The sequence below is a fragment of the Plectropomus leopardus genome, chromosome 11 (assembly GCF_008729295.1).
Source record: "Plectropomus leopardus isolate mb chromosome 11, YSFRI_Pleo_2.0, whole genome shotgun sequence".
In the NCBI taxonomy this organism is placed as follows: Eukaryota; Metazoa; Chordata; class Actinopteri; order Perciformes; family Serranidae; genus Plectropomus; species Plectropomus leopardus.
Genome location: NC_056473.1, coordinates 5245944 through 5270906, shown reverse-complemented (window position 1 = coordinate 5270906; position 24963 = coordinate 5245944). Strand labels below are relative to the sequence as shown.

Here is a 24963-nt window from a genome sequence, read left to right as displayed (position 1 = left end):
AACATTCAAAGTAAGGTATTAATCATTTGTTCATTCAATCTTTATTTAGTCTTGATGGATCATTGAGAGCAACCTCTCATTTACAGTGATGTCGTGAAAAGTACATCGCACAAAAATTCAACCAAAAGTGCACGATAAGAAGAGTAATAAAATAATCTAACCAATTAAAAGCATTTAAAACAATACAGTTTAAATAAATCCAAATTTACAATGATATTAGAAAAGATTTTTTGACAATTGTTTAAGACAGTATCAGACTGTGACAGAAATATTGGTGATCAGAGATCTGAACTGACCAATGGATAGAAGTGATTTAAGTTTCAGAGTGGATTGCGGGATGTTCCATGTGTTAGCAGCAGAAAAGCTAATCGTTCACCTGCTTTACCCCTTGCAGACTCCGCAGAGCGTCTCCTCCGAGGACAGTAAGCAGGTGCTTGTGAGGATAATGTGGGACAACCTGAAGTTGCACAAAGACAAAGTTCAGCCCTGCTATGTCCTGTGGAACACACATTGTAAGTCGCTCAAGCATTTACTTTAACTGAAACTGAGCCATAATGTAGTTCACAAGGTGAAATTATTGTGCAGAAAATGATTCTGCTGGCAAGTTTGATCAAGGTCAGATATTTACATGTAAATTGAATAATGCATATGAAGTAACTAGAAAATCATGCATAATTCAGTTCAGAGCTCCTATTAGTCATGCCGCCCTTATCAGTGCTATTCTTTCAGAATTGATTTGGAGTGATGGAGATGAACGAGCCTTTGAACGGGGGGTGACTTTTACCTCTTGTTCTTTGCAGGCGCAAACTCCCTGGTTCGCTCTGGGCTGTGTGAAGATGGCCAGCTCTTCACCGTGGAGCTGCTGCAGGGTTTTGTGAGGAGCATTAAGAAGAGTGACGTCTATCAGCCCATGAGCCAGATCATCCAGCTGCTGGGGCCAGAGCTGGGCTTTAAAAGGCAGAGGTGAGAAGATAAAGAGTTGAGCGTATACAGCCATGTGTAAAAAGCGATATGGATGGAAAATCTAATTGTTTTTGTCTCTCTCTCTCTCCCTCTCTCTCCCTCCTTCCCTCCCTCCCTGTAAAAGGAGCTTATACAGAGATTTATTGTTCCTCGCTCTGGTGGCTCTGGGAAAGAACAACATAAATATCAGTAAGTCCCAAAGTATTATATCCTGTTTTTAGCCAGGGTTTGTTTATCTTGGTCCAACAGTTCAGGGCAGACAGAAATATCTCAACAACAATTTTATGGATTGCCATGAAATATGGTGCAGCCATCCACTGTGCTCAGAGGATAATTCCTAAACACTTTAAGTGATCCCCTGACTTTTCCTCCAGTGCCACCAGCTGGTCAAAGTTGTCATTTATCCTGCAAAATACCTCAACTTTTACCTGACATAGTGGTACAGAAATAGCGCAGATATTAATGTCCTGAAAAAGATGAACTGAGATCATCCAGAGCCACGTGTTTTTTAGACCAAATACCTGTAAAATGAATGGCATGGAAATCAGCCACAGATGTACTTTGTGATTAGTGCTTAATTCGCAAATGTTAGCATATTACCATGCTTAAAAGATGGTTAGTATCGTCTTCTAAACATCATCATGATAGCATTAATGTTATTATAATTAACTAAAACTAGGTGTGGAAGGAAAACATTTTTTTGTTAACTGAAATAAATTTTAAAAACTCTAGACTTTTGAAAAAAAACAAAAAGCCTTAAAGATATTATGTTCTTTAAAATGAACTAAAATAGAATAAAATTATACAGTGATACGTGTGTTTGAATGTTAATGAAAATAAATAATATTATGAAATATATAATATTTTACTGTCAGTTGTTGACACTATTTCCATGCTTTCCATCATTTCTGCTGCCCTGAAAGATCACGCAAATGTCACTACTCATCAGCTCGGGCATCATCGAAATTTCCCAATTTCCCACTCATTATTATGACTTTGAGGGCCGTTCATGTGCTTGTAACTTATAAATATGATACTTCTGGGGAGCACATGAAGGCAACATTAACAGTTTTTAATTTAAAAAATTAGTGTCCAGGCTGCTTTAAAGCCTTTTAAGTTGACAGAATTTGAGAGGACAAGATGAGATAATTTTGTAACAGTTCAACTTCTCAAATTCAGTCTACTTAAAAATTAAAGGGAGCCCAGACACAATTTTTTTTAAGTTAAAACAGATTTTGTTTATTTTTACAGCGAGCCTCACAAGCCCAGCTTTAGAACAGTCTTTTCTCTGTAGAGATGCTAGCAATGTTATTTTCTTGCTTTATTAAACACATGCCAGTTATTTCACTAACACATTACAGAAACATTTTTAGCTAACCGTCACCTGTTTTGCAGATGCTTTTGATCGGGAGTACAAGTTGGCATATGATCGCCTCACCCCCAACCAGGTAAAACTGACACACAACTGTGACCGGCCCCCCGGAGCAGGGGTCATGGAGTGCAGGAGGACTTTTGGGGAGCCCAGTCTGTAAAGTTCTTCTCTTTCTCTGTCCCATTATGTTTTTACTTCACGGTTACTGCTGCTGTTTTTCTTTTTTTATTTTGTTGGACTGCTCCTCAGACTCAGGACCAGCTCACCTGACTGGAGCACAAAGCTCTTAAGCACAATGGGAAAAATGACACTTAATGTTAAGCAACTGCCATGAGTTTCTTGTATACTGTTAGAGGCGTGGAGTGACAGCCTTGTGTTTGTAAATATTTTAAAAAATCCACTGTATTTTCAGTATAACTATAATGTTTGTACAGTTATTATACAGTCTATTTTATGACTTTGTTTCTGTTGAAGCTGTGAGCAAGTACGTTAAAGTAAGCGTGATCATCACATTGTCAAACTCATAAGTGGTCCTGGTGACCTTGTTAAGACTGTTGTCGAGTGTGTGTATAAAAAGTATTTGCTTATAGACGTTTGTGTTTTTACAAAGCACTTTGACGAGATGAGCTCTTACCGGTTATTCTCATTTATGTAACGCTGTGGCCCAGCCGCCTATGCTCAAGTGACTTTTTATTTGGCTGCTGCAGAACTTTCTGCACTGTTTGATAGTTCCATTACATGCAGTTAATGAAAGCAAAGAAATTCCTCCGCTTCCTGTAAACATGGCAGGGACAAATCATAGGCCCGTGTACACTAAATTAGAGGGTAACATCAAAAAATTCTGAACTTTTGAATCAAGAGGGGAGTGCTCAATTATTGTATATGCATCATATTATTTCTTCATCCCCTTTTTTTCAAACAATGTAACAAAATAACCCAAAAGGAAATAGTATTCCTATGATTTAATTACATTTTTTAAGCAATACATTTTTTAATGTGATGTGTTATAAGGGACCACAAGGATAGATTTCCTTAAAATAGTACAATCAAACTTATAGATGGAAAAAAAAAACTGAAAATAATGTTTGTTTAATCGACACTTTTTTTTAATAAAGAAAATAATTTATTGACACAGTAATGGATCTATAAAAATGTACAGAGTAATTGATTCTTGTATTTTGTATATTTCCTTTTGGTCATCCCTTTGTGTATGTCAAATTTCGACATTTGGACAACAATGCACTGTTTAATGTTACATACAGTAGAGTTTTGTTTTTTCTAAAGACATTGAAATCTTTGGACAGATGATGGCGCATGTTTTTTTGCACTGAGATTTAAAAGATACGTTAAAGTCAAAAGTGTCACGTTCGGACAACAGCTCAGACCTGCCCTGATTCATATTCACTTCCAAAAAATGAGTGCGATGGTTCACTGTGTTAATATTGTATTTCACTTTTAACTGACAAAAACCTACCTAGATTCTGTTCCACATCTTATTGCTGGACTTCACCTCAATCATTTATGATGTTATGATGCTGGATTAATTGAGGCTGTGTACATGGAATAAACACCAATTTCACAGCATGTAAATTAGCATTTTAATCACCTTATAAGATGTTACAAAAAAAAACAATGATGACCAAAACATCATCTGATGTCTACATGTTGTTTACACAATTTGTCAATTTAAACAATGTTTATGATGTATTATTTATCATTTGTAATACAGATACTAATTTGTATGATTTTTATATATAAAAAAAAAAGAAATCAACTTTTTTCCCCTGGCTGGATTTCTAGTTTGCTTTCATTTATGAATAAACACATTATTCTACAGATGTCAAGTTTAATCATTTCCAAAGTGCTATTGCCACGCTTGACCTTTTTATAAAAAGCTGATGTGTATGAAAGAGTTTAAGCAAGCTCAGATTCTCTATTAATACATTTTATTAAATGGTTGTTGGTGCAAGTATTTATACAAAATTCACATTTAGAAACCTAATACACTTTCCAAAATCTTCATATACCCTAAAGTTCTAATTAGAGCCCGACCGGTACAACATTTTTTTGGGCCGATACCAATGTCAATTTTGGAGATTAAAAAATTCTGATATTGATATTTTGGCTGATGTTCTGTATGTATACAATTTTGCAATGCAGTTATCCCTCAGATATTGTTATCAGCTACCTGTGACAAAGATAACACAATGAAGGCAGGATAGTTTGTCATTCTATGTTACTCTAAGCATGTTTTTCTGCGTCATGTTCTGTTAAAAATAAACTTTAAATATCGTGCATATCTGCCAACATATAGGCCAATACTGATATATCTGTGATGGGCCACTATCAGCCAATAATATTGGCCAACCGATATATCGGTCAGGCTCTAGTCCTAAATGCATTCTGTACATGTTGTTTTGTAAACAGTGAAACAAAAATGTTAATATCCCTGTTAGGGTTGATCCCTGAAGAGTTCCCTCTTTTACACTTACCTACACTCTATCAGACAGTTCTGCATCCTCTGATATCCCTGAAAAAAATGTGTAAAAGCTGCCATTTATACTAAAAGTAAAAGTTCTAGAAAAAAGACTTGAGTCACAAATTTGATGACTTTTGATTCAACTTGACAAAATAAAAATAACAAAACAACAACACAATATGGACCTCAACACCAGTGACTCATGACTTCACTTACACCTAAACCTTTTGACTCGAAATACTTGAGGCCTTCCCCCAAGCCATTTTGGAAAACGAAAATTGTTAACGTTTTTCCAGTATGAGCCCAGTTAAACTGCAGTACATTTGGTGACAAGCAGGCAATGACTTGAAACTCAAAGTTTAGGACCTCCACCGTTAGACGGTTTAACGATAGATAGCATGACAGTTACCCAAAAGTGTAACATTTCAATCTGGATCGCCCCCTGGTGTCTATCTGCAGTATAGGTCATAAAGCCCGCCCCTCCATGTTAGCGTATGGGACATGGGCCGAACTAAAATTTCAAAGTACATCCCAAATAAATTTTTCCCAAATATGGTTTCTGTCACTGAAGGTAATTCTCATCACCCTGATGTTTGTTTAAGTGATCATTTTAATGAAAAGTTTAGTTTTAATAAAGTTTAGTTTTAATGAGTTATTCGTTCTACGAAAAGAAGATTTACCGCCATGACAGCTGTGACAACTAATCCATGTGCTCGCATTCAATGCTGCTGCTTGCGATTGATCGGACGGGTGTTTTGATCGAAAAAAACCCACTGTGGACATTGCTTCCGCTCAGATTCCGGCTCCAAATGACGTCACCGGCACACGATGGCTGCAGCCATATTGCGGATATTTTAGCTTCACTTGGGGGTAAATGGGAACGCGGCGTCCATCCTAATATACAGTCTATGCCTCAGTGTCGACTTAGTACTTTAACTGGGACTTGAGTGCAAAGACATGAGAATTACTTGTGACTTGCAAAAAAATGTCTCAGTCCCACTTCTAGTGATAATGATAATGTTGTCGTATGTGTATTGTTGTTGACACACTGGACACATATCGATGGTGGCAATGCAGAGCAACTACAGCAGCTTTCTGCAGTTTCTACAGATATCCAGACTCACGTTCATGAGGACAGTACATGCACGGGTTAACAGTTGTGCTTCAGCTCTCAAGTGAAGCCAGAGCCCGCTGTAGAGAACTCTTTGGCTCACGTGCTCAGATGGAAACAGGGCAGATAATGATGCGATCCTCCAGCATCACGCTAAGTACCAGGAAGATAAAATAGAGCAGGAACATGGTGAAGCCCAGCAGCTTATTCATCTTCCACTTACAGGATGCAATGGAGATAATGACGAAGAGGAGCATGATGAAGAGCAGCACAATGGCACAGAAGAGCCCATTGCTGCTGACTGCCACTGGTGCAAAACCGTGTGTGCTTGAGTACAGGAGCCATGGCACTGGAAGACTTTTGGGAGAAAGTGACAGAGCAAGAACCAGAGAAATGGAAGAGATTAGTGTTTATCAGTGTTTCTTTTTCAAACATGACTCAGGCACTTGGAGCTCACCCCACTGTGATGTCGAAGATGTTGCTGCCTACGGAGCTGGACACAGCCATGTCCCCGAGGCCTTTTCGTGCCACAATCACGCTGGTAATGAGATCAGGGATGGACGTCCCTGCAGCCAGGATAGTCAAGCCCATAATCTCCTCTGATATGCCGATGGTCTCACCGACCTACAACGGCAAACTGAAGCTCAACGAGGATAGAGGCTACAGAAAGTTCATTTAATGGAGATTAGACCTCTCAAATTCCTCCTTTTTTTTGTTCAAAACCGTGAATCCAATCCTCAACACAATATGATCATCAGAGAGAAGAGATTCTGCTGAATGTGTTGATGTGTTTTTTTTGTGTGTTTGTGGTGTAAAAAAATGTAAGAGTAGGTTTCACATTTGTCTTTTGGAAATTTCTTATCTCGGTTTATACAGGAGTGAATGGGGACTAAACTTGCATTCCTTTCACTTGGAGGCTCATTTAGCCAAATATGTTAGTCTGTTTTCTTCCTTAGGAACATGTCTGCAACCAGCACACGTTTTCATACATTTTGTTGTTCTACCCTAGCTCTAAACATTTCGTACCATAGACCACCCATTGTAAAATCTGAAACACCTGAAAAACACCATAAAATTTTAACTCATTTGGCCCAATAAAATCCTAAGTCTTGAGAGCCGATTAAACGCTTAACAATTTTCAGAGTCATTTGACGTGGCCCCAAAGAGGAGTGCCTTTGTTCACATTATTTGCTATGGGGGAATATATGGCAGTCTTCTGCAATTTCATGAAAATGGCTGGGCAAATCTAAATTAGATTAATTATGTTGCTTTTGTAATTTTTTTTTGCTCAATTGATTTTTTATAAATTTTGTACATTTTTTGCAAATTTTTGGACCATGTCTTGTAATTTGCTCGTTGCCTTCTCCCCCATGTTTTTAATTCAAACCAATTTGCTCAGGTTTTAAAGGGTTTAACTTAACTAAAATATCACAACGCTCTGAGCCTGTGTGCACAATCAGAAGAAAACACATCTCTAATTCCATCTCTAAATCCATCTCAGTGTTGCTACAGCAACTGACCTGATGGGCCCACCACACCATGAGGTAGGAAAAAATAGCAATCCACAGAATAGAGCCCAGGAAGGTGACTGCAAAGAATTTTCTGGATTTCTGCGGACAAGGTAGATGATGTTAAAGCAAAAACATGGTGTTGTGGTATCAAAGATTGTACTCAGAGATGCATCTGGGTGTTCACCTGGTTGCGAACATCTGGAACTGTGAGCCACAGGGGTAAGATGACGGGCAGCAGGAAGATGTAGGTGGCTTGTTTACGCGGTGTGTCAGGCCACTCTAAAGACAGAGGTTCTTCTTTCTCCTCTTCATCACTCTCCTCATCATCATCATCATCCTCATCGTCATCATCATCTTCACTGGAGTCATTGCTGTCTTCATCGCTGTCATCTTCATCACTGTCAGAGCCTCCTGACCCATCGTCTCCTGCTGGCACATCCTCCTGAAGCGTTGGGGTGGGAAAAAATAATAGAAGCGAGGAAAAGACCAAAGAAGCCTAAGAGGCGTTTTGCCTAAAGTTGTAGCTCTGAACATTGACTCTTACATAGACCGCTATCAAAGAGTGACTTCTGGGCTTTTTGAAAACCCCCAGGACATGGTTGGAGAGTACCTTCTTGTCCTCTGGTTGTTCCTTCTCCTCTTTCGCTGGGGCTGCAGCAGCCTCTGGCTCTTTGGTCGGCTTAGTTTTTCCTCCACCATCTGCGAAAAAGAATCCCAAAGATCTCGTGCATTTCCCTGATGCCTTTAACTCATTCGGCTATCTAAAAGAACTCCAATGTCATGTGTTTTAGGATCTGTCATGTGGGGAAATGTAATGATCTGCAGTACTTCTCCACCTGTTTTTCTTTGTTTTTCTTTCATTTGGGTTTTCTGTTTTATTTTGTAATTCACATCTCATCTAGTTTATTGTAAAACCTGAGCAAATTGGTTTTTTTTGGGGGGGGGGGTGTTTTTCAAAATCATGGGGGGGGAAGCAATGAGCAGTTTGGTGAGAGATGGCCCACAAATGTTAAGAAATTAGTAAAGGGTGATGAAGAAAATGACCTGAACGTTATTTTAAAATGGGGAGAGAATTCTTAGAAAATTATCAAAAACTAGAGGAAATGATGATACTTTTAAATCTATGTCATGTGTACTATTGTTATTAGTATTAGTAGTAGAAATAGAAGTAGTCGTATTGTTATTGTGTTTATTTGTTACTTATTTCTTGCTATTTTTTTGGACCATGTCTTGTTAAGTGCTTGTTGACTCCTCCCGTGTTTTTGAAAGAAATTTAACCAATTTGCTCAGATTTCAAGGGGTTAAATTATTATAATGAAGGAAAAGTATCAAAGACATTTCATCTCTCTGTCGTCACAGAACCCGCTGGACTCACTCAGGTCACACGCTGAAGTAATTTGGGTGGCTGTGTACTTTTTGCAGCCGAGATGATGAGCAGCTTTCAGACTCATAAGCAGCCTCTCAAAGCTTAACGACATGATCAGTGGATGACCATCACATCCTTCCATGTTACCTTCACTTTTGTCTTGAGTTTTGCTCTCTGCCGTCCGTTTAGCCACATTATTCAGTGTCTCAGCCTTATCCTTAAATTTTCCTACGAACAACCAAAAACAAGCTTAGAAGAATTCTGAGATGGGTTACTCAGTCAGGTGATAATTATTACAGTAATTTCACAGTTATATGAAAACAAATAAGCAGTCACATCATTCGGCACAGAGCAAAAATAACACTGACAGTATGATGTCAAAAACAACAACAGCATCACAATTCTAACTGCAGCACAGAGCAATGTCATGAGAGAAAGAGTGAGCTTATTAAAGGGATTGCACAAGAGCCACAGCATAAGAAAAAACAGGATATGACTTTTACTCTCCATTGAAAACACATGACTGCACATAAATTCCACTGCTTCTTTGTCATTATTAGAAACAGCAGTTCGACTCAAATTGACAAATAGATATAAACATAAAAAAAGCAAGAATTTGCTGTTCCTTTTAACCCCATGCTTTTAAGTGAAAACATGCACCTCAAAGCAAGAATAGTTTATAGCTATATACATAGAAAACGTGGGGTACAGAGTATCTAAACATCAATTTTGATTTTAAATTTAAAGCATTTATAACTATTTATAGCCCTTTTCCCCCATTAAATTGGCCAATATTCTTGCACTCTTCTCTTAATCTCTTAGTAGTCTAATTATTATTTTTCTGTCCTTTACTTTGCATTATTATCTAGTGTAATGCTTTTTTGGAATAATAATAGTAATAATAATATTACAGTGGATTTATATAGCGCTTTTCTTGAACTCAAGGTTGCTGATATAAGGGCTGATGACTGTGATTCTCATTTATTTTTTACAGGTTCATTCAGAAGCTTGACCTTGTGTTCGAGTCATGGAGTGTTTGCTGCCTGAAGGCGACAGAGACGATCAAACCAGGTGCCAGAGCCACAGGTACACACACTGGGACACACTGTGCCGAGATCTTGCCTCAGGCGACCGCAGATGAAGAAAATATGAGCACTGCTTTGAGATGATCCTAGAATGCATCATCATAGCAAGATGCTCTGTAAAGTCACACTTAAATGATTTGGTCTGTTGTGTCAGGTTTACATATTTCAGTTAGATTTTTAAAAAAGTAAATCCAATTAAGCATAGTAAATCTAATATTAAAAAAAACAAAGTAAAATAAAATAAAATAATACTGAGATGAATAGACTTTGAGAACTTATGTACATGCACCCTCTGAAATTTATTTTAATCAAGTGTATTACTTATTAAAATATATAAAATATGTTAATAAATAATACTTCAAATAAATAAATACAATTTTTTTTATAAATTAAACTATTGTTTATTAATTTTCTTTTATTTATAAAATCTTGTTTAAAAAAATAAGATTTTATCAATAATAGTTGATTCTTCCAAATATTTGAAATACTCATAATTAATAACATAATAACATAATATCTTATGAAGAAAGCCTAAGGAAAACCACTGGGGAATCTGCACTGGACCAATCTTTCACCATATCGTTTAACCAGCCAGCCAATACATCATAGTTAACAGATTTTGCTATCTGATTGAACAAAACAATATTAACACTTTCTGGTATGACACTCACATAATAGAATTCTTATAAATATATGTAAATCGTTGTTTCTGTTGAATAAGACCATATGTGTCTTAAGAATCTGTTTATATTTCACTGTGGCCTTACAAAGGATACCTTGATGGACTGAGGCAGGTATTTATCTGCTTAGTATCAATCTGGACTTAGTGCTGCCTTCATTTGGGACGCTTTGCTAATCCATATCACTATGATAATGACGTAGTCCCCAGACACTTGTTACAAGAGCACTTTTAAAAGCAGACAATGATCAATCAGTGGTGATATGGTACTCACCCTCTCCTAGAGGGTCTAATGTGTGGATCATGAGCTGGAAGATGGTGTTTCTCATGGTGCTGTTGTGTAAAGAAGCTGAACTTCCCCCGCGCTGAAGAGACGGCTTCAACTGGAGAGAGAGATGTCTGAGGTCATGATAGCTACTCACAGTAACATATCAATGGTATAGTCATGCACTAGAGGAGTTCAGGCTGGTGTGTGTATTTACATGCACCAGCACATAAAGGGAGGTGTGTTTACTTTGTGTAGAAAGGTCAAAAAGTTTCAGTATAACATATAGATAAATGAAGTAGAGTATGAGGATGTTGCTTTTTGTGTCTTATTGGTTGGTTGTTTAACTTTACCTTTAACCGATTCTTGTCCTCTGAAGCAGGAGGGGCGTTATCTTCAGTGTCCCCATTTGTCTGCGTGCAACAATCATTTTTCAGGGATAATCATTCATTGGTAGAGACAGACAAAAGTCATTTCATGCTAGTAGAGCTTAAATATCCGCATATAAACCACAGTCTCATACAGTACATTCTTTGGGTTTTGTTAGTGTTACGTGTGTACAAATGATTGAGATGCATGTCGTGTATGGGATTATAATTTTGTGATTTTATCCCTCACCACTTAAAAAAATAACTATGATTTGGTGTGAAATAGCTTTTTTTAACAGATGAAATAAATACATTAGCTCCTGAGGACAGCATATCCAGCTGAACAAATACCTCTAGTGTGCACAAATACTGTTGCTTACCATATGTAAATTAAGCCACAGTCACACACACATATATGTTGATGCAAGAATTTGCACAGAACAGGAGCTCCTTAAGGGATTGGTTTACTGTGGCTGATAAGCTTTGGTTTTTACCAACGTCTTTGCTTGAATCATTTTCGCAAGATTTGCATAAAGCCCCACAGGTGGGAGTAGAGTTGTCATGAGTGATGAGTAATGTGACTTTCTTTAAAATATTAACAGAAGCAAACACATGCACGTACATACAGTCCAACTTGGATCAGGGGCTGAACCAAAGGTGACAGTCTGATGAAGAGGTGTGAAGCTTGAGACGTCACTGCAGCTTAGTTGCATTAAATCAGTGATAACTGGAGCCCTGCAGTGTGTAAGCTATGTTTTGCCTTTTGACTGTTTCACTATTAAACCACACTGCTTATAATGAGTATGAAAGAAAACGTGACAAAACTATGCATGAGTGAACGAGCTAGTTTCACATTTGTGAATATTCATCTGTATTATGAGCTGCCACATCATGTGACAGTATTACAAGATTAAACACAAGCAAAAATGGTGCCGGTAAATCATTTTTGCAAATTTGCAACTTATTGAGAGTTGATGCATTTGTATTTAATAGACAGAATAACTCTACTTGACTCAACTTGACTCACTTCTATGGTACCAGGAACTTTTTCATATTGTTTCCCACTGCAAATATTACTCCCTTAGCGTGGGTGGAACATAATGTCACTGCCACAAATAAGTTTGCACACTGAGTTCAGAAGCAATTAGGCAACTTCAGGCCAATGAAAACTGCTTATACAGACCATAATTGTGTCAGCTGAGTACATGTAAAATCTGGTGTAAGACCAGTTGTGTTCCTTCATGGGAGTGCTTACCTTTTCAGGTTCTTCCACAGCAATAATTTTGACAATGTTCTTATGTTTTAGGAGTATGATCTTGAAGGCCTGCTCTATTTGCACATTGAACTTCATGAAAGTCACATAGAGCGTGTAACAGGCCACCAGAATCATGCTCTCCCACCACGTTATTATATTATCCAAAAAGAAGATGATGAGCATGATGAGGTCCAGTATGTAGAAGGATACGTCTCTGAAAAGCGGCCACCAGGTCAGATGGAGAACCTCCCGGGAAAACAAAGCGCACATCCCAATCACAAACAAAATGTTGAAAACTGCCGAACCGACGATGGTGCCGATGCCCACGTTGCTGTGGGCGATGAAGACTCCTATCAAGGAGGTGAAAAGCTCAGGAGCAGAGCCTCCGGCAGCCATGAAGGTGGCTCCTGCTACATCATCAGAGATTTCTAATTTGTCTATGATTACCCCCAGCGCAGGGACAAAGAACTCATCACACACAATTGCAAGTGAAATGAACATGTAGGTCATCCCAAAAATGTGGAGGATGACCCAGCCTCGTCTACGGTCCTCAACAGAAAATATATCTTGAGGGTATTCACCCTTTATATGTGGAGCCTCTGCAGGAGAAGCTGGGGTGACGGTTGTCACAGGAGGCGCTGGTGTGGGCGTCTCTCTCGGAGGCTCAGGGGCCACATAGATGCAATGCACAATAGTCCGGTTTGTAGTTGGCAGTGGTGGAGATTCAGTGGAGGTTGATGGTGTAAAATCATCTGTTGTTATATCCGAATTATGCACCACATGCATCTCTGGTGTTGTTTGATCTGTGGGCTCTAATTCGTGTGTTGCAGTGAAAGGTTCCTCCAGCCCCTGAGTTTCAACTGTAGCCTCCTCAACCCCCTCAGTTGAACCCTCTCCAAAATCCTCTCCGATCTGAGGCATTGACAGAGGCTCGTACAGTCTGGCACTAATGGTCAGCTGGTAGAGGGTACAGAGAAAAACCCCAGAGAGGAGAAACAGGACCCGGCTCAGCTGCAGCCGCTTCCGTCTTGTGCAATACATTTTTTCTCCAAAGCAGTGAGGCTACTGGCTATGGAGAGTAAAGCTGCATAAATGGTAGAGGACAAGTCCAGCTCTCTCCCCAGAAGACCATGGGGTGACAGAAGCTAAAACTTGGGCAGCGTGATTCATGTCATGCTCGAACCCAGCCTATTGTAAATAAGAAGCATCAACAGATGGCAAAACATTAGTGTAAATGTAAAAGCATGAACACTTTTTAGACAATGTCTCTGATCATTAAATAAACTATGTCTGTCATGGAATTAGTGCTAAGCCCATTTAGAAGCTGTTATAACTACTTTATTGCATGTTGGTGATTTAAGTGACCAAATAAATAAAGTAAAGTAAAAGTAAAAGTAAAAAGAAAAACTGCACAGCAACTCAAATAAATGTCATATAGTAAGGGGTTAGGCTAACATTGACAGATGGAAGAAAAAAAAAACATGCATTATAACTACAGCTGCAGACTTACCACAGAGCCAGTGTCTTTCAAAGTCAGGGGTCCAAAATGCAGATTTCCACAGCTGGTTATTGTGGCACAAACAAAAGTCCAGACTGCTTCCAGTGGCCACAGGGTTATGTAGGACACAGGACAAGTCTTCACAATGGATCAGCATTATACCTAATACCTGAGGTCTTCTAAGAGGATTATGTGCATTGTCTCACTCTCGCTTTATCATCAGCCTACCTTTGTTATATTCAATTTAATGCAGAATAAAAATGGTGCTTTGGTCCAACATTATTATTTTACACAACTATAACATGAAGATAATCTTACTGACAATTGGAATTAATAATGAAACAAAACATGGCAATATAAAATGGTACGGCTAACTTTAAACTCCAAAATGTATAATGTAAAAATGCCACTAGCATTGAAAGTATGGCGTGCCTAGTTGATCGTTTTTTGATTGTACCGCCATTGTCAGCACAGTAATATAAAATTAAAAGTTTGTATCACATAGGATCTATTTTTTAATGCTGATTTCACCCGGATGGGAGTAGCGATGTACGTCACATATTGATGACGTGAGTGAAGTTAATTCTGGAAGACACACAGTCTTTTTTTTTTTTTTTTTTGGCTCTGACACATATCAGTATGACTTACTGAAAGTTTGCACCTTGACTTAAGACTTTTTGAATTTTATCAGTCAGTTTGTTTTGTTTATAGAAAGTTAGCATAAGTGAGCCGAACAACAGTTAGGGACTGTTGTTTATTTATCAGAGGAGGATGGTGACTGGGGTGTGACTGTTTTGTTTTTTACCCTCCACGAAGCTAGGGATGAATGCATGAGCCTCCCTCCACCATGAATTAGTTGTTAGATTTTAATACTTATGCTTTGTTTGAAAATAAAAAGCTGAAGAAAAAAAAACTTTGTTAATTAGTGCAAATGTTAATTTTTGGCAACATTTTAAATGAGACATAGTATAAAGTGATCTTGATGAAATATAATTATTATGGCTTAGATTTGGTTATGTTATTTTTTTCTTACTTAAGCATTCATCCCACATGATGTGTTTAAGGACCATCAAAAAATTTAAAATCCAACCCTGATTTGAGTTTTTACAGTTTCTGGCTGTGACAAATAGTGTAATTTGGGCGGGTTTTTATTGATGGCATGTTTTCTTTAAAATCGGCTGTAAAATATTTACAAAATACAGCCAGATGTATACCCCTCCCCTAAAATAAATAACAGAAGTTCCTTCCCAGTGCTTAAAAATATGTATATTTGACATGCCTTTTTGCACTACCTCCTTCCCTCTTAGAGGTAACAAACAGTCCCTTATAAAACCACAACTATCAGACTGCAACTTTTACAGCTTTTGGCGTCTTCAATTGTTGCTTTTTGGTTTAAATCAACCTCATTGTTGTCTCGCACCTAATCTCTTAAAATTATTGCGGAGACACGTTTTTAATCACATTTGGAAGTGACGGAACTTTTCCTCCTGTCATGTAGCAAACAGAGTAGGAACTACTGTTCTGTATTACACTGTTGTCACCCGGACGGAAATAGCGGTGCACATTAAAATTCAAACACTGATGGCGAGCAAAACGCTGAATGGCACGTATATATTGCGTCTGTGTTTTATTATTTATTCTCTTCATAGTGAAACGTATGAATATTTATCTTCGCAACGTTTGTGAAATAGTATCCAGAGCGTTTATTCCGTTTGACCTTCTGGTGTTATGTTTCAGAATGCTAACGAAAGTTAGCTCAACAGCTAGCTGACATTTTGCTAACGGTTAGCTGTTGATATGTTGTTCTGTTATTTTGGCTGTTTAATGGTTATTGTTCGTTAACATGCATCTCAGAGGCAGAAAGAAACACTCTGAAACGTCTTGTCGTCTATTCTTTCTCTTCCTTCAGCGGGAGCACGTTGGAGGATACTTTAAGTCCATTGTGTTGTTGGTAACCTCAGCAGGAAACAATGCCTACTGTGGTCTTAATGGACGTGTCTCTGTCCATGACACGGCCAGTGTCTCTGGATGGCAGCGAGGAGTTTCAGAGGAAGAACCTGGCTGTTCATGGACTAAACATGTTGTTTGAACACATGGCCTCAAACTACCGCTTGGAGTTCACAGCCCTGATGGCCTTCTCGTCCCTCTGGGAGCTCTTGGTGCCTTTCACCAGAGATTACAACGCATTACAGGTAAATAAAAAGTGCCTCAAATGAGAATTCAGTTTGAAAAATCAACACATGGTTTGCTCTCCTGAGTCACTACTTGTTTGTTTTTAGAGAAGCCAATTCTGACATTGGAGAAGAGATAGAGATTATTGCATTGATGTATTTCTCTGTGCAGGAGGCTCTGAGCAACCTGGAGGACTACGACAAGACCTGCATAGAGTCGGCTCTTAATGGAGTTAGTAACGTGGTACAACAAGAGTGGGGCAGTGCCTGTCCCTGTCAGGTAATTTGAAAGGTCCTTTATATAATGTTATCGCACCTCTTGGACTTATTATTGATTGACTAAAGCTGGGTTGTTGTCAAATAATATTTCTAGCTATTTTTACCCTTTTATCGAGAGTTATGTTTATCAGGGTTCATGCAGACCCTTAACGTCTTAAAAGGAATTAAATTCATAAATCTAAAAATAAGGCCTTAATTGGGATTGAGATGTTTTAAATTAATCAAAAGTCTTAAAATGCAAAGACTTTGAAAGAGGTATTTTATCAATCTTTTTTCAGGCATTGCATTGTGAAATCAGAAATTAATTGGTAATATCTATTTTTTGAAATAAATTTCCAATTTTAATGTCAGGCGGCTCAGGGAAGAAAAACCAACAACCCTTATACACAGTATACTTAGCACATCCAAATAAATGAAAAATGAAATGTTTCTTTCAAGGCAAACCAAAGGGATACTTGAATTACATAATATTTTTATTGTTTTCCACATGTTTTAAGCTAGAAAGTTTCAGTGTTTTTCAGCATTTGAAGTAGATCATCTAACTTAACTTACTTGACCAAAAACAAGAAGAATGTCCTTTATAAGTAATTGATGTGGGTTATGTTTTTTTCCTTCAGTTTTGGTTATTGTAATATTGGTCTTTAATCTTACTTTGAGTCACAATGAAAATTTTTAAGTCTTAAATGTAACTAGGAAGTCTGGTTCATGTACCTCCTTCCTTTAACCTTTAGGTGGTGCTGGTTACTGATGGATCTCTGGGTATTGGAAAGGGCTCCCTGCGTCACTCCCTTCAAACACTGAAGCATCGCCCAGATGACAAGAAGTTCCCGCTCCCTTTCCCTTTTCCTACCAAGCTGTTCATTATGGCTGTAGCCAATGCAGAGGAGGTACGAACTGAGTCAACAATCAAGTTCTAGTTACTTGCATCTTGATCTGAACACAGTCATTGTAAAACCATTTAGTAAATTTGACCAGATATTGTGCAACCATACAAAGCTGGTTATAAACAAGTTCTTAGGTGATGGCTTCTGTTGGGCTTTGGCTGTAATATTACAATGATTCCTTGAGACCGAGGTGGTAATGGGCCATGACTTTTACTGTTAAGATGACTTATCAAGACTGCATTTAGGAGTTGTGCATGTATCATTCCCTGTATTTGTATGCAAGTGATCTTTAGAGGACAAGAACACCCTTTCAACAGTTCCTTGAAAGAGTTACTGTGTTGGTTGTATACAGGTCAATGTGTTTTTCCACATTCACACATTTAAAATTCTCCTTTTTTAAACTTAAAAAAGAGTGCCACCTCATTGAGCCATTGAGCACAATTTTTGTGTAATGTAGGTCAAGTAGCAACAGTTTTTTCCCATGCGCTCATAAAGCATCTGTGTAAAATTAAAGCTTAGGGCAAGTTGGTGCTTGTAATAGATTTGTATGCTGCAACCAGTGAAACCCTGTGCCTTGTGGTATTGCAGTTACAGATGACTGATGCCATGGACAACTTAGAGGAGCTGCTTCGTCTTAGTGGAGGTGATGGACAGATCTTCACTATGGAGGGACCTCTTTGCATGAAGAGTGTACAGGCCATGTTTGGGTACGACTCTTACTGGGGAAATAATCCAGGAAAAAACTACTATTTCATGATGTATGTGATAACTTAGAAGCCTTAGGCCATGGTATGTCTTTGTGTGTCTTCAGGAGGCTGATCGATTACGCGTACTCTCCCTTCCATGCTGTCCTGCACTGTGGGAACTTGTCCTCAGACGTTCAGGTGTTCCCTCGCCCTGAGCCAGTTGTGATGGATGAGGAAGTGGAGCCCATGCCCCGATCAGTCAGTACAGGTACCTAGCTGCCTTTGAAATTTCATGATTTAGAGTTAAAGTTAAACCATTTTTCCTTTAACACGTCTTCATTCTGCTATGCCTGTTTCAGATTTGGAAATTGTGGGTTTCATTGAAATTGCTGACATTTCAAGTCCTCCTGTTATATCCAGACACCTGGTACTGCCTATTGCTGTAAACAAAGGTTAGTTTTTGTTATGTTTCAAAGGAAAACTGAATATTCAAAGGCATATCAGCTGTATAGCATGCATAGGACACTATAGTAGCTGTTTCAACATACCATAGTTCCTAGGACACGTAGTTGGCAAGGTGTCTTGGTCTAGCTCCATGTTGTGGAATATATATAATAATATAAGTACTCGTGTGAGGCAGGAAAAAACTTAAACAAGTTCACATAAAATTGTCCAATACATTACTACACGGTAAAACATGTTACTACACGGTTAAAAAACTTTGATAGATCCACACCTTTGCTGACCACTCGTCTTCTAGCAGAGTCACCATAATTTTTTAGTCATGCACACTTACCTGCGTTATGACACCATACCTGTTTCAAATAGAAAATACAGAAAATAATTAATCAATAAAGTAAAAACAAGCACAACCCTAGCATAGTTCACTACTGTGCACTGTTTAAAATATACATAAACTACTGTAAAACCTGAATAACATCAAAACCTTTATAATATATCATATACCAACACAAATACTTTTACCAAGTATCAAATATGTGATTGAATGGTACTCACAGACTCATTGCTTTTGCTGATTTTTACAGCAAATATCCTGATTTTCTTTTAACAGAGCTAACTGTAACAGATTTTTTCCTGACTCTTAAAGATTTGTTTCCTACAAAACACTGCAAGCTACTCTTTTTTTTATTTTTTTACAACATATTGTGCGTCTAGTGATATAAATTAAAGAGAAAATGGGAAGAAAATGCAAAAAACTCTGCTGATAATGCACTAGGAAAATAGTGCATAAAAAACAGTTAAAACTGTTTGTATATCTGATGCAAATAATATTTCTAAAACCCCTTTTTTGTGATCCCCTTTCATATTCAAAGTAGACATTTAACACAACACGACTGTTTTGAACGCAAACTGAAATTTAATGAGCTCTCAGTATGCAAAATTGTATTTTTTAATTTTTTAAATCTGTATTTGGTTGCAGAGGTAGATGACGTTGGTACAGGAGCCACAGATGAGCTCGAGGAGGAACCCTCTGCCAGTCAAATGGCAGGCAAAAGTCCAAATTTTTGTGTCCTTTTACACGGCAGTCTTAAAGTTGAGGGCATGGTGGCACTGGTCCAGTTGGGGTGAGATGCAATAGAGATTTTTATATTTAATTGAATTCTTTTCATGTGAACAATGCACCTGCAGAGTAAAACAAATTAATATATTTTAATGAAGAAATGGCCTAAATCTAGTCTTCTGTCCTCCAGGCCAGAGTGGTACGGCATGCTGTACTCACAAGCAGACAGCAAGAAAAAATCGAACCTGATGATGTCTCTGTTTGAGCCTGGTCCAGAGCCTCTGCCGTGGCTGGGCAAGATCACACATCTGGGACCAATATCAGGTAACCCCTCACCCCCTCACCGTGCCTGATTTCTCTGCAGATACACGGCAAACAAGCAAACAGCAAGTTTTACTGCAAATCTGCTACACAGTGTCTGTTTACATACTCTATGGTGTCTTGTTCCTGAAGGATTTGTTTTATCAGCATGACACGTTTGGACATGAAATGTTTAATGAAAGGTATGACACACTAACCCTTGTTCAAGTAAATGTTTTTTTGTTCCCCTGAAGACCAAAGGCCTCTCTGCTCTTAATCAAGCAGTTAATAATTAACCATTTTTATTTGGCCGGCTTCAGTCGTGATACAGATTGCACACACTGATGTTTGATGACCTTTTTGGTATTTCAGAGGCTGCTGAAAATCCCTATGGAGAGGATGACAGTAAAAGTCCTTTCCCTCTGCAGCCGCAGGCTAAAAGAAGCTATGCTCAGAATGTCACTGTGTGGATTAAGGCCAGTGGACTACAGGTACAGTCAAATCACTGTGTAAAAGCACTGCTGTTTGTTGTAGACTTTGGAGAAATGACGGTTGGTTTCAGTTGAGTCATAATTACAGTGTGCTTTGTTTACTTTGTGTTCTCAAAGTGCACGTCACGGTACGTCAGAAACTGGAGGAACTATTTTCTATAAATGATTTGCATTTAGGACGTTTCGCCTTTAATAGAAATCACAGTATCAATTTAATGATTGGTCTGATTAACTGGCTAATAGATTAACTGAGTGTAACATGCAAATACAGAGATTTTATTAGGTTATTATTATTCTGATTACTATAAACTGCACTGAGATTGTATATATTATTATTAGGTTATAGGTTCCTATGCAACATATCAGGTTAATAGACACACCCTTTTTGCAATGGAACTTGTGGTCCTATCAGATCAGATGAGGTTTTTTTGATTTTTTTTTTCAAACGGACTACTATATGCTTTTATTACTTATTGTACTATGACTATGGGGTTTTTAAGGACAAACTATAGTGACCTTTTTTGGATTTTTTTTCAAATGTGTTATGCTGTGATGCTTTTATGATTTTTTTAAAATGACATACTAAATTACGAAGGTTTAATGACTAATTTAAATTACATAATATATTGATCCAAACATGATTGTATGCCATTACAATGTGGTTTTTATTTTTTTTTAACAACATAAAACATTTTAATGTTTTTTTTAAACCAATGAAATATTTAATCACATTGTAATGGCATACAATCATGTTTGGATTATTTTTTTAAATAACATACAACACTAATGACATTTTCAGTGTTTTTTTAAAATGCCGTACTATACGATCACATTTTAATGATTTTTTAATGACATACTATACTTAGAAATTTTAATTCTATTATCCTATTAATGGCCTATGACATATTTATGATTTTTTTTAATGACATACTATTTTATCGCTTTTTATGATTTTATAAATTAAACACTATACAAGACTTTGTCATGATTCTTTTCAGTGACAAACTTTACCATGATTAAAAAAAATATATATATATTTTTAATGACATACTATACTAAGGATTTTATAATTTTGTTAAGAACATATATTGTGACATTTGTTGTGATTTTTTTTAAGGACACACTATACTGACATTTTTATGGTGTTTTGAATGACACACTAAACAATTACATTATTATATTTTTATAGGACATACTGTAACATGATTTTTTTTAATGACATATGTTTTTATGATTTTTTAAAGGACATACTGTACTATGACATTTTTATGATTTGTTTCAAATGACATTTTCATGATTTTTTAATGACAGTATTCTATGACTTTTTAATGATTTTTCAAATGACACACTTAATTATGACGTTTTTAATGATTTTTCAAAAGACATACACAACAGTGGAATTGTTGTTATTTTTTAAACAATATACTGTGATGTTTTCATACTGTTTTTTTCCACAACATTATTACACTGTGACATCTGAATGATGCTTGAAATGCAATTTTGCACTATGACGTGAATGATTCTTTTAATACCATATTGCTGACAATATTATTATGTTTTGACAATACTATACTATGACTTTTTATCTATTTTCACACATATTATACAATAAGATTTTAATATTTTAAAATTACATGCTACTATGAAATATTTCTGATGTTTTTATTGAAATGTTATGACTTTTTTATAAATGTTTAAATGAGATATTACACTATGACTATGGTTTTTTAATCGATTATCTGGCTCGAATCAATGACTTGCGTCATTTTAAAAAAAAAAGAAGTTTTTTTTTAAAAAAAAATTTTTATGATTTTTTTTTCAAATTTGACATTTAAATGACATACTATCCTATCACTTTTTTATGAGTTTATAACGACACAGTGTAGGATTTTTTTCATGATTTTCGAGAACATGCTATACTATAACGATTTTCATAATTTTGATGACAGACTGCTATGATCTTTTTAATGAATTTTGAAGGAACTTCAGTACTATGAAGTTTTTTCATGATTTTTGAGGACATACTATACTATGACGTTTACCATGATTTTTGACCACGTAAAATACTTACTTAAAATACTTTCTAAACTATATATAATATTATAATATAATAATATAATGTTACACTATGATGTTTTTTTGTTGAATTTGGAAGAAATGCTATACTACGTTTTTTTATCGTGATTTTTGACAATGTCCTACACCATGATGTTTTTAATGATTTTTGACGACATACTATACTATGATGTTTTTATGAATTGTTGGAGGAAATACTATGATGTTTAAATGGTGACACGATACTATGAACTTTTTATGATTGTTTTCTATGACATACTATGCTACGACCTTTTTTCTGATTTTTTGAAACAACACAGTTTATGAAGGTTTGGTAAATTTTGGTGACATATCATACTATGACATTTTTATGAATTTTTGGGCGACATAATATGCTATGTTTCTATGAATGTTTGGTAGACTTTGTATATGTGCTTTATGTTTTTTTTCGACCACATATATTATTTCGCTGTAAATAATTTTAGACGACATGCTATGGTATGATGTTTTTATGATTTATTCGCAGACAATATGCTATGATCTTTATAAATTGTGAGACGACACTCTATGCTATGACCTTTTGCTATTTTTTTGTGAAACATACTATACTATAATGTTTTTGTGATTTTTTTTGTTTTGTTTTTAGAGGACATACTATACTAAGACGTTTTCATGATTTTTGCACGACATACTATAATGAGGTTGTCATAATGTTGGACAACATACTATACTATGTTATTTTTATGAATTTTTGGATGAAATACTATACTAAGACATTTTTATGATTTTTTATACATATTATAGCACAATGTGTTTAAGATTTCTTGGACGACAGTAATGTGAAGTTTTTCTGAATTTTAGGATGAATTACTATTCTACTACGCTTATACTATGATTTTTTTGGCAGCATAATATACCATGAATTTTTGATGATATATTTGGACAACATGATAAGTACAAAGACGTTTTAAAGAACTTTTGGATAACATAATTTATACTATGAAATTTTTAACATATGTATGACATACTATACTATGACCTTTTTGATGATTTTTGACAACATTCTGTAGTTTGAAGTGTTTTGATCTTTGACGATGTAGTATACTGTGACATAATATGAAATTTATATGACTTGCTGTACCATGAGTTTTTTAATTATTCTTGATGACATACTATATACTATGACGTCTTTTGGTGATTTTTGTAGACATGCTTTACTGTGTTTTTCAATTAGTTTTGATGACATTTTATACCATGATGCTTTTTGATTTTTCTCAACATACTATACCTTGTCGTTTTGTCATGATTTTGACGACACACTACACTGTTTTCTTGATTAGTTTAGATGACATTCCATACAGTTTTTCTTGGATTTTTGTAAACATACTATTCTGATATACATTCATGATTTTTGATTCAAGTTTTTTGGATTACATACGATGCAGTGTTTTTTTTTGTTTCGTTTGTTTTTATAACAGTTGATTTTTTTCATGCTTTTTTTTCTTAATGATATACTATAGTATGACATTTTGAAGATTATTTTAACAACGCACTGTGCTATCTTATTTTTAAAAGACATATTATCTAAAAGTATGCACGTATTGTACAGGGGTTCTTAATATTTTTCAGGCCAAGGACCACTTCACAGCTAAGCAGTCCTTGGCCTTAGAATATAATGAAGATGATTTCTTTAGAGCAGTGGTTGTTAATGTTTCTATTTCATTTCTGCCTATACATCACCCGAAATCCTACGCAATGGACCTTTAAATTAGTTCTTGAATGATTGGCCCTCATGTGTTTAGAGTCTTTATTGGTCATCATTGATTGAAGGGTTGTTTTTTTTGCTGTCATTCTACAGACTGATGTTCAGAAGATCCTGAGGAATGCAAGAAAATTGCCAGATAAAACTCAAACTTTCTACAAGGTAAATATAGCTATAATGGGCTCTGAATTCTGAGCATCATTTGCAATAATATCTAACTCCGTTCTGTATTTGAAACTGTCAGGAGCTGAACCGTCTTCGAAAGGCTGCCTTGGCTTTCGGCTTCTGGGAGCTCCTGAAGGGAGTGGCCGACCTGCTGGAGAGAGAGTGCACCCTGCTGCCAGACTCCGCACATCCGGACGCCGCCTTCCAGCTGTCCCACGCCGCACAGCAACTCAAACTGGCGAGCACCGGTGACTCCCAGTATGCTGCCTTTGATCACAACATTGCCCCCATGCACACGGACTTCTCAAGCTGAACCCTGTTTGAATCCGCAGAAACAGACTAAAATATAGCAGCATCAGCCTGTGTGGACCACTGCTGAGACAGCAGCTGTGTGAGCTGGAGGCTGCTTAAAGAACTCATCAGAGGACTGCTTCAAGAACCTGTGTGGAACCTAGATGAGTAAGACTGAGAGCTCACACTCCTTTGACACCACCTTAACATGGCAAAACATACAAAGTGAGGTGTTGTAAAATGGTAGCATGTACATATTTACTTTTTTACAAATTTCTTTGTAGGATCTTTTTCACAATTTGACCACATTTAAATCTCACTTTTATTCATACCATCCACATTTACAGGAAACCTATAAAAAATGTAATGTTAGCATTTGAATTCTGTCAAAATGATGAAAAAGCA

General features: G+C 36.6%; 3 protein-coding genes across 6 annotated transcripts in view; 2 read left to right on the top strand and 1 right to left on the bottom strand.

The window, feature by feature from the left end:
* Positions 1-4648, top strand: part of dennd4a (DENN/MADD domain containing 4A) — a 32894-nt gene extending 28246 nt beyond the window's left edge. For both annotated transcript variants that reach the window (XM_042495647.1, XM_042495646.1), the window contains 4 exons: positions 395-512; positions 801-963; positions 1088-1152; positions 2359-4648. In XM_042495647.1, coding sequence (XP_042351581.1) covers positions 395-512; positions 801-963; positions 1088-1152; positions 2359-2495 — 483 coding nt within the window. In that variant the 3' untranslated portion in view covers positions 2496-4648. The remainder of the gene's footprint in view (positions 1-394; positions 513-800; positions 964-1087; positions 1153-2358) is intronic.
* A 1384-nt stretch (positions 4649-6032) lies between these two features.
* On the bottom strand, positions 6033-13495 carry slc24a1 (solute carrier family 24 member 1). The gene is made up of 9 exons (XM_042495585.1): positions 12455-13495; positions 12277-12279; positions 11185-11244; positions 10841-10949; positions 8047-8135; positions 7621-7878; positions 7446-7535; positions 6383-6549; positions 6033-6282 (listed from the first exon to the last, which is right to left on the bottom strand). The coding sequence occupies exons 1-9, from the start codon at positions 13493-13495 to the stop codon at positions 6033-6035; spliced, it is 2067 nt and encodes a 688-aa protein (XP_042351519.1).
* Positions 13496-15491: 1996 nt separating this feature from the next.
* On the top strand, positions 15492-24927 carry ints14 (integrator complex subunit 14). Of its 3 annotated transcripts, none has more exons than XM_042495587.1 (12): positions 15492-15555; positions 15862-16144; positions 16296-16403; positions 17134-17289; positions 17875-17993; positions 18098-18240; positions 18332-18424; positions 19414-19558; positions 19685-19818; positions 20167-20285; positions 24199-24264; positions 24347-24927. In XM_042495587.1, exons 2-12 carry the CDS (start codon positions 15923-15925, stop codon positions 24578-24580), a joined length of 1539 nt encoding a protein of 512 aa, XP_042351521.1. In that variant the 5' UTR covers positions 15492-15555; positions 15862-15922; the 3' UTR covers positions 24581-24927. The 3 variants fall into 3 exon arrangements, with proteins under 3 accessions (XP_042351521.1, XP_042351520.1, XP_042351522.1); XM_042495586.1 differs by having other exon boundaries at positions 15552-15570; XM_042495588.1 differs by lacking the exon at positions 15492-15555 and adding an exon at positions 15684-15736.
* Positions 24928-24963: the final 36 nt, after the last annotated feature.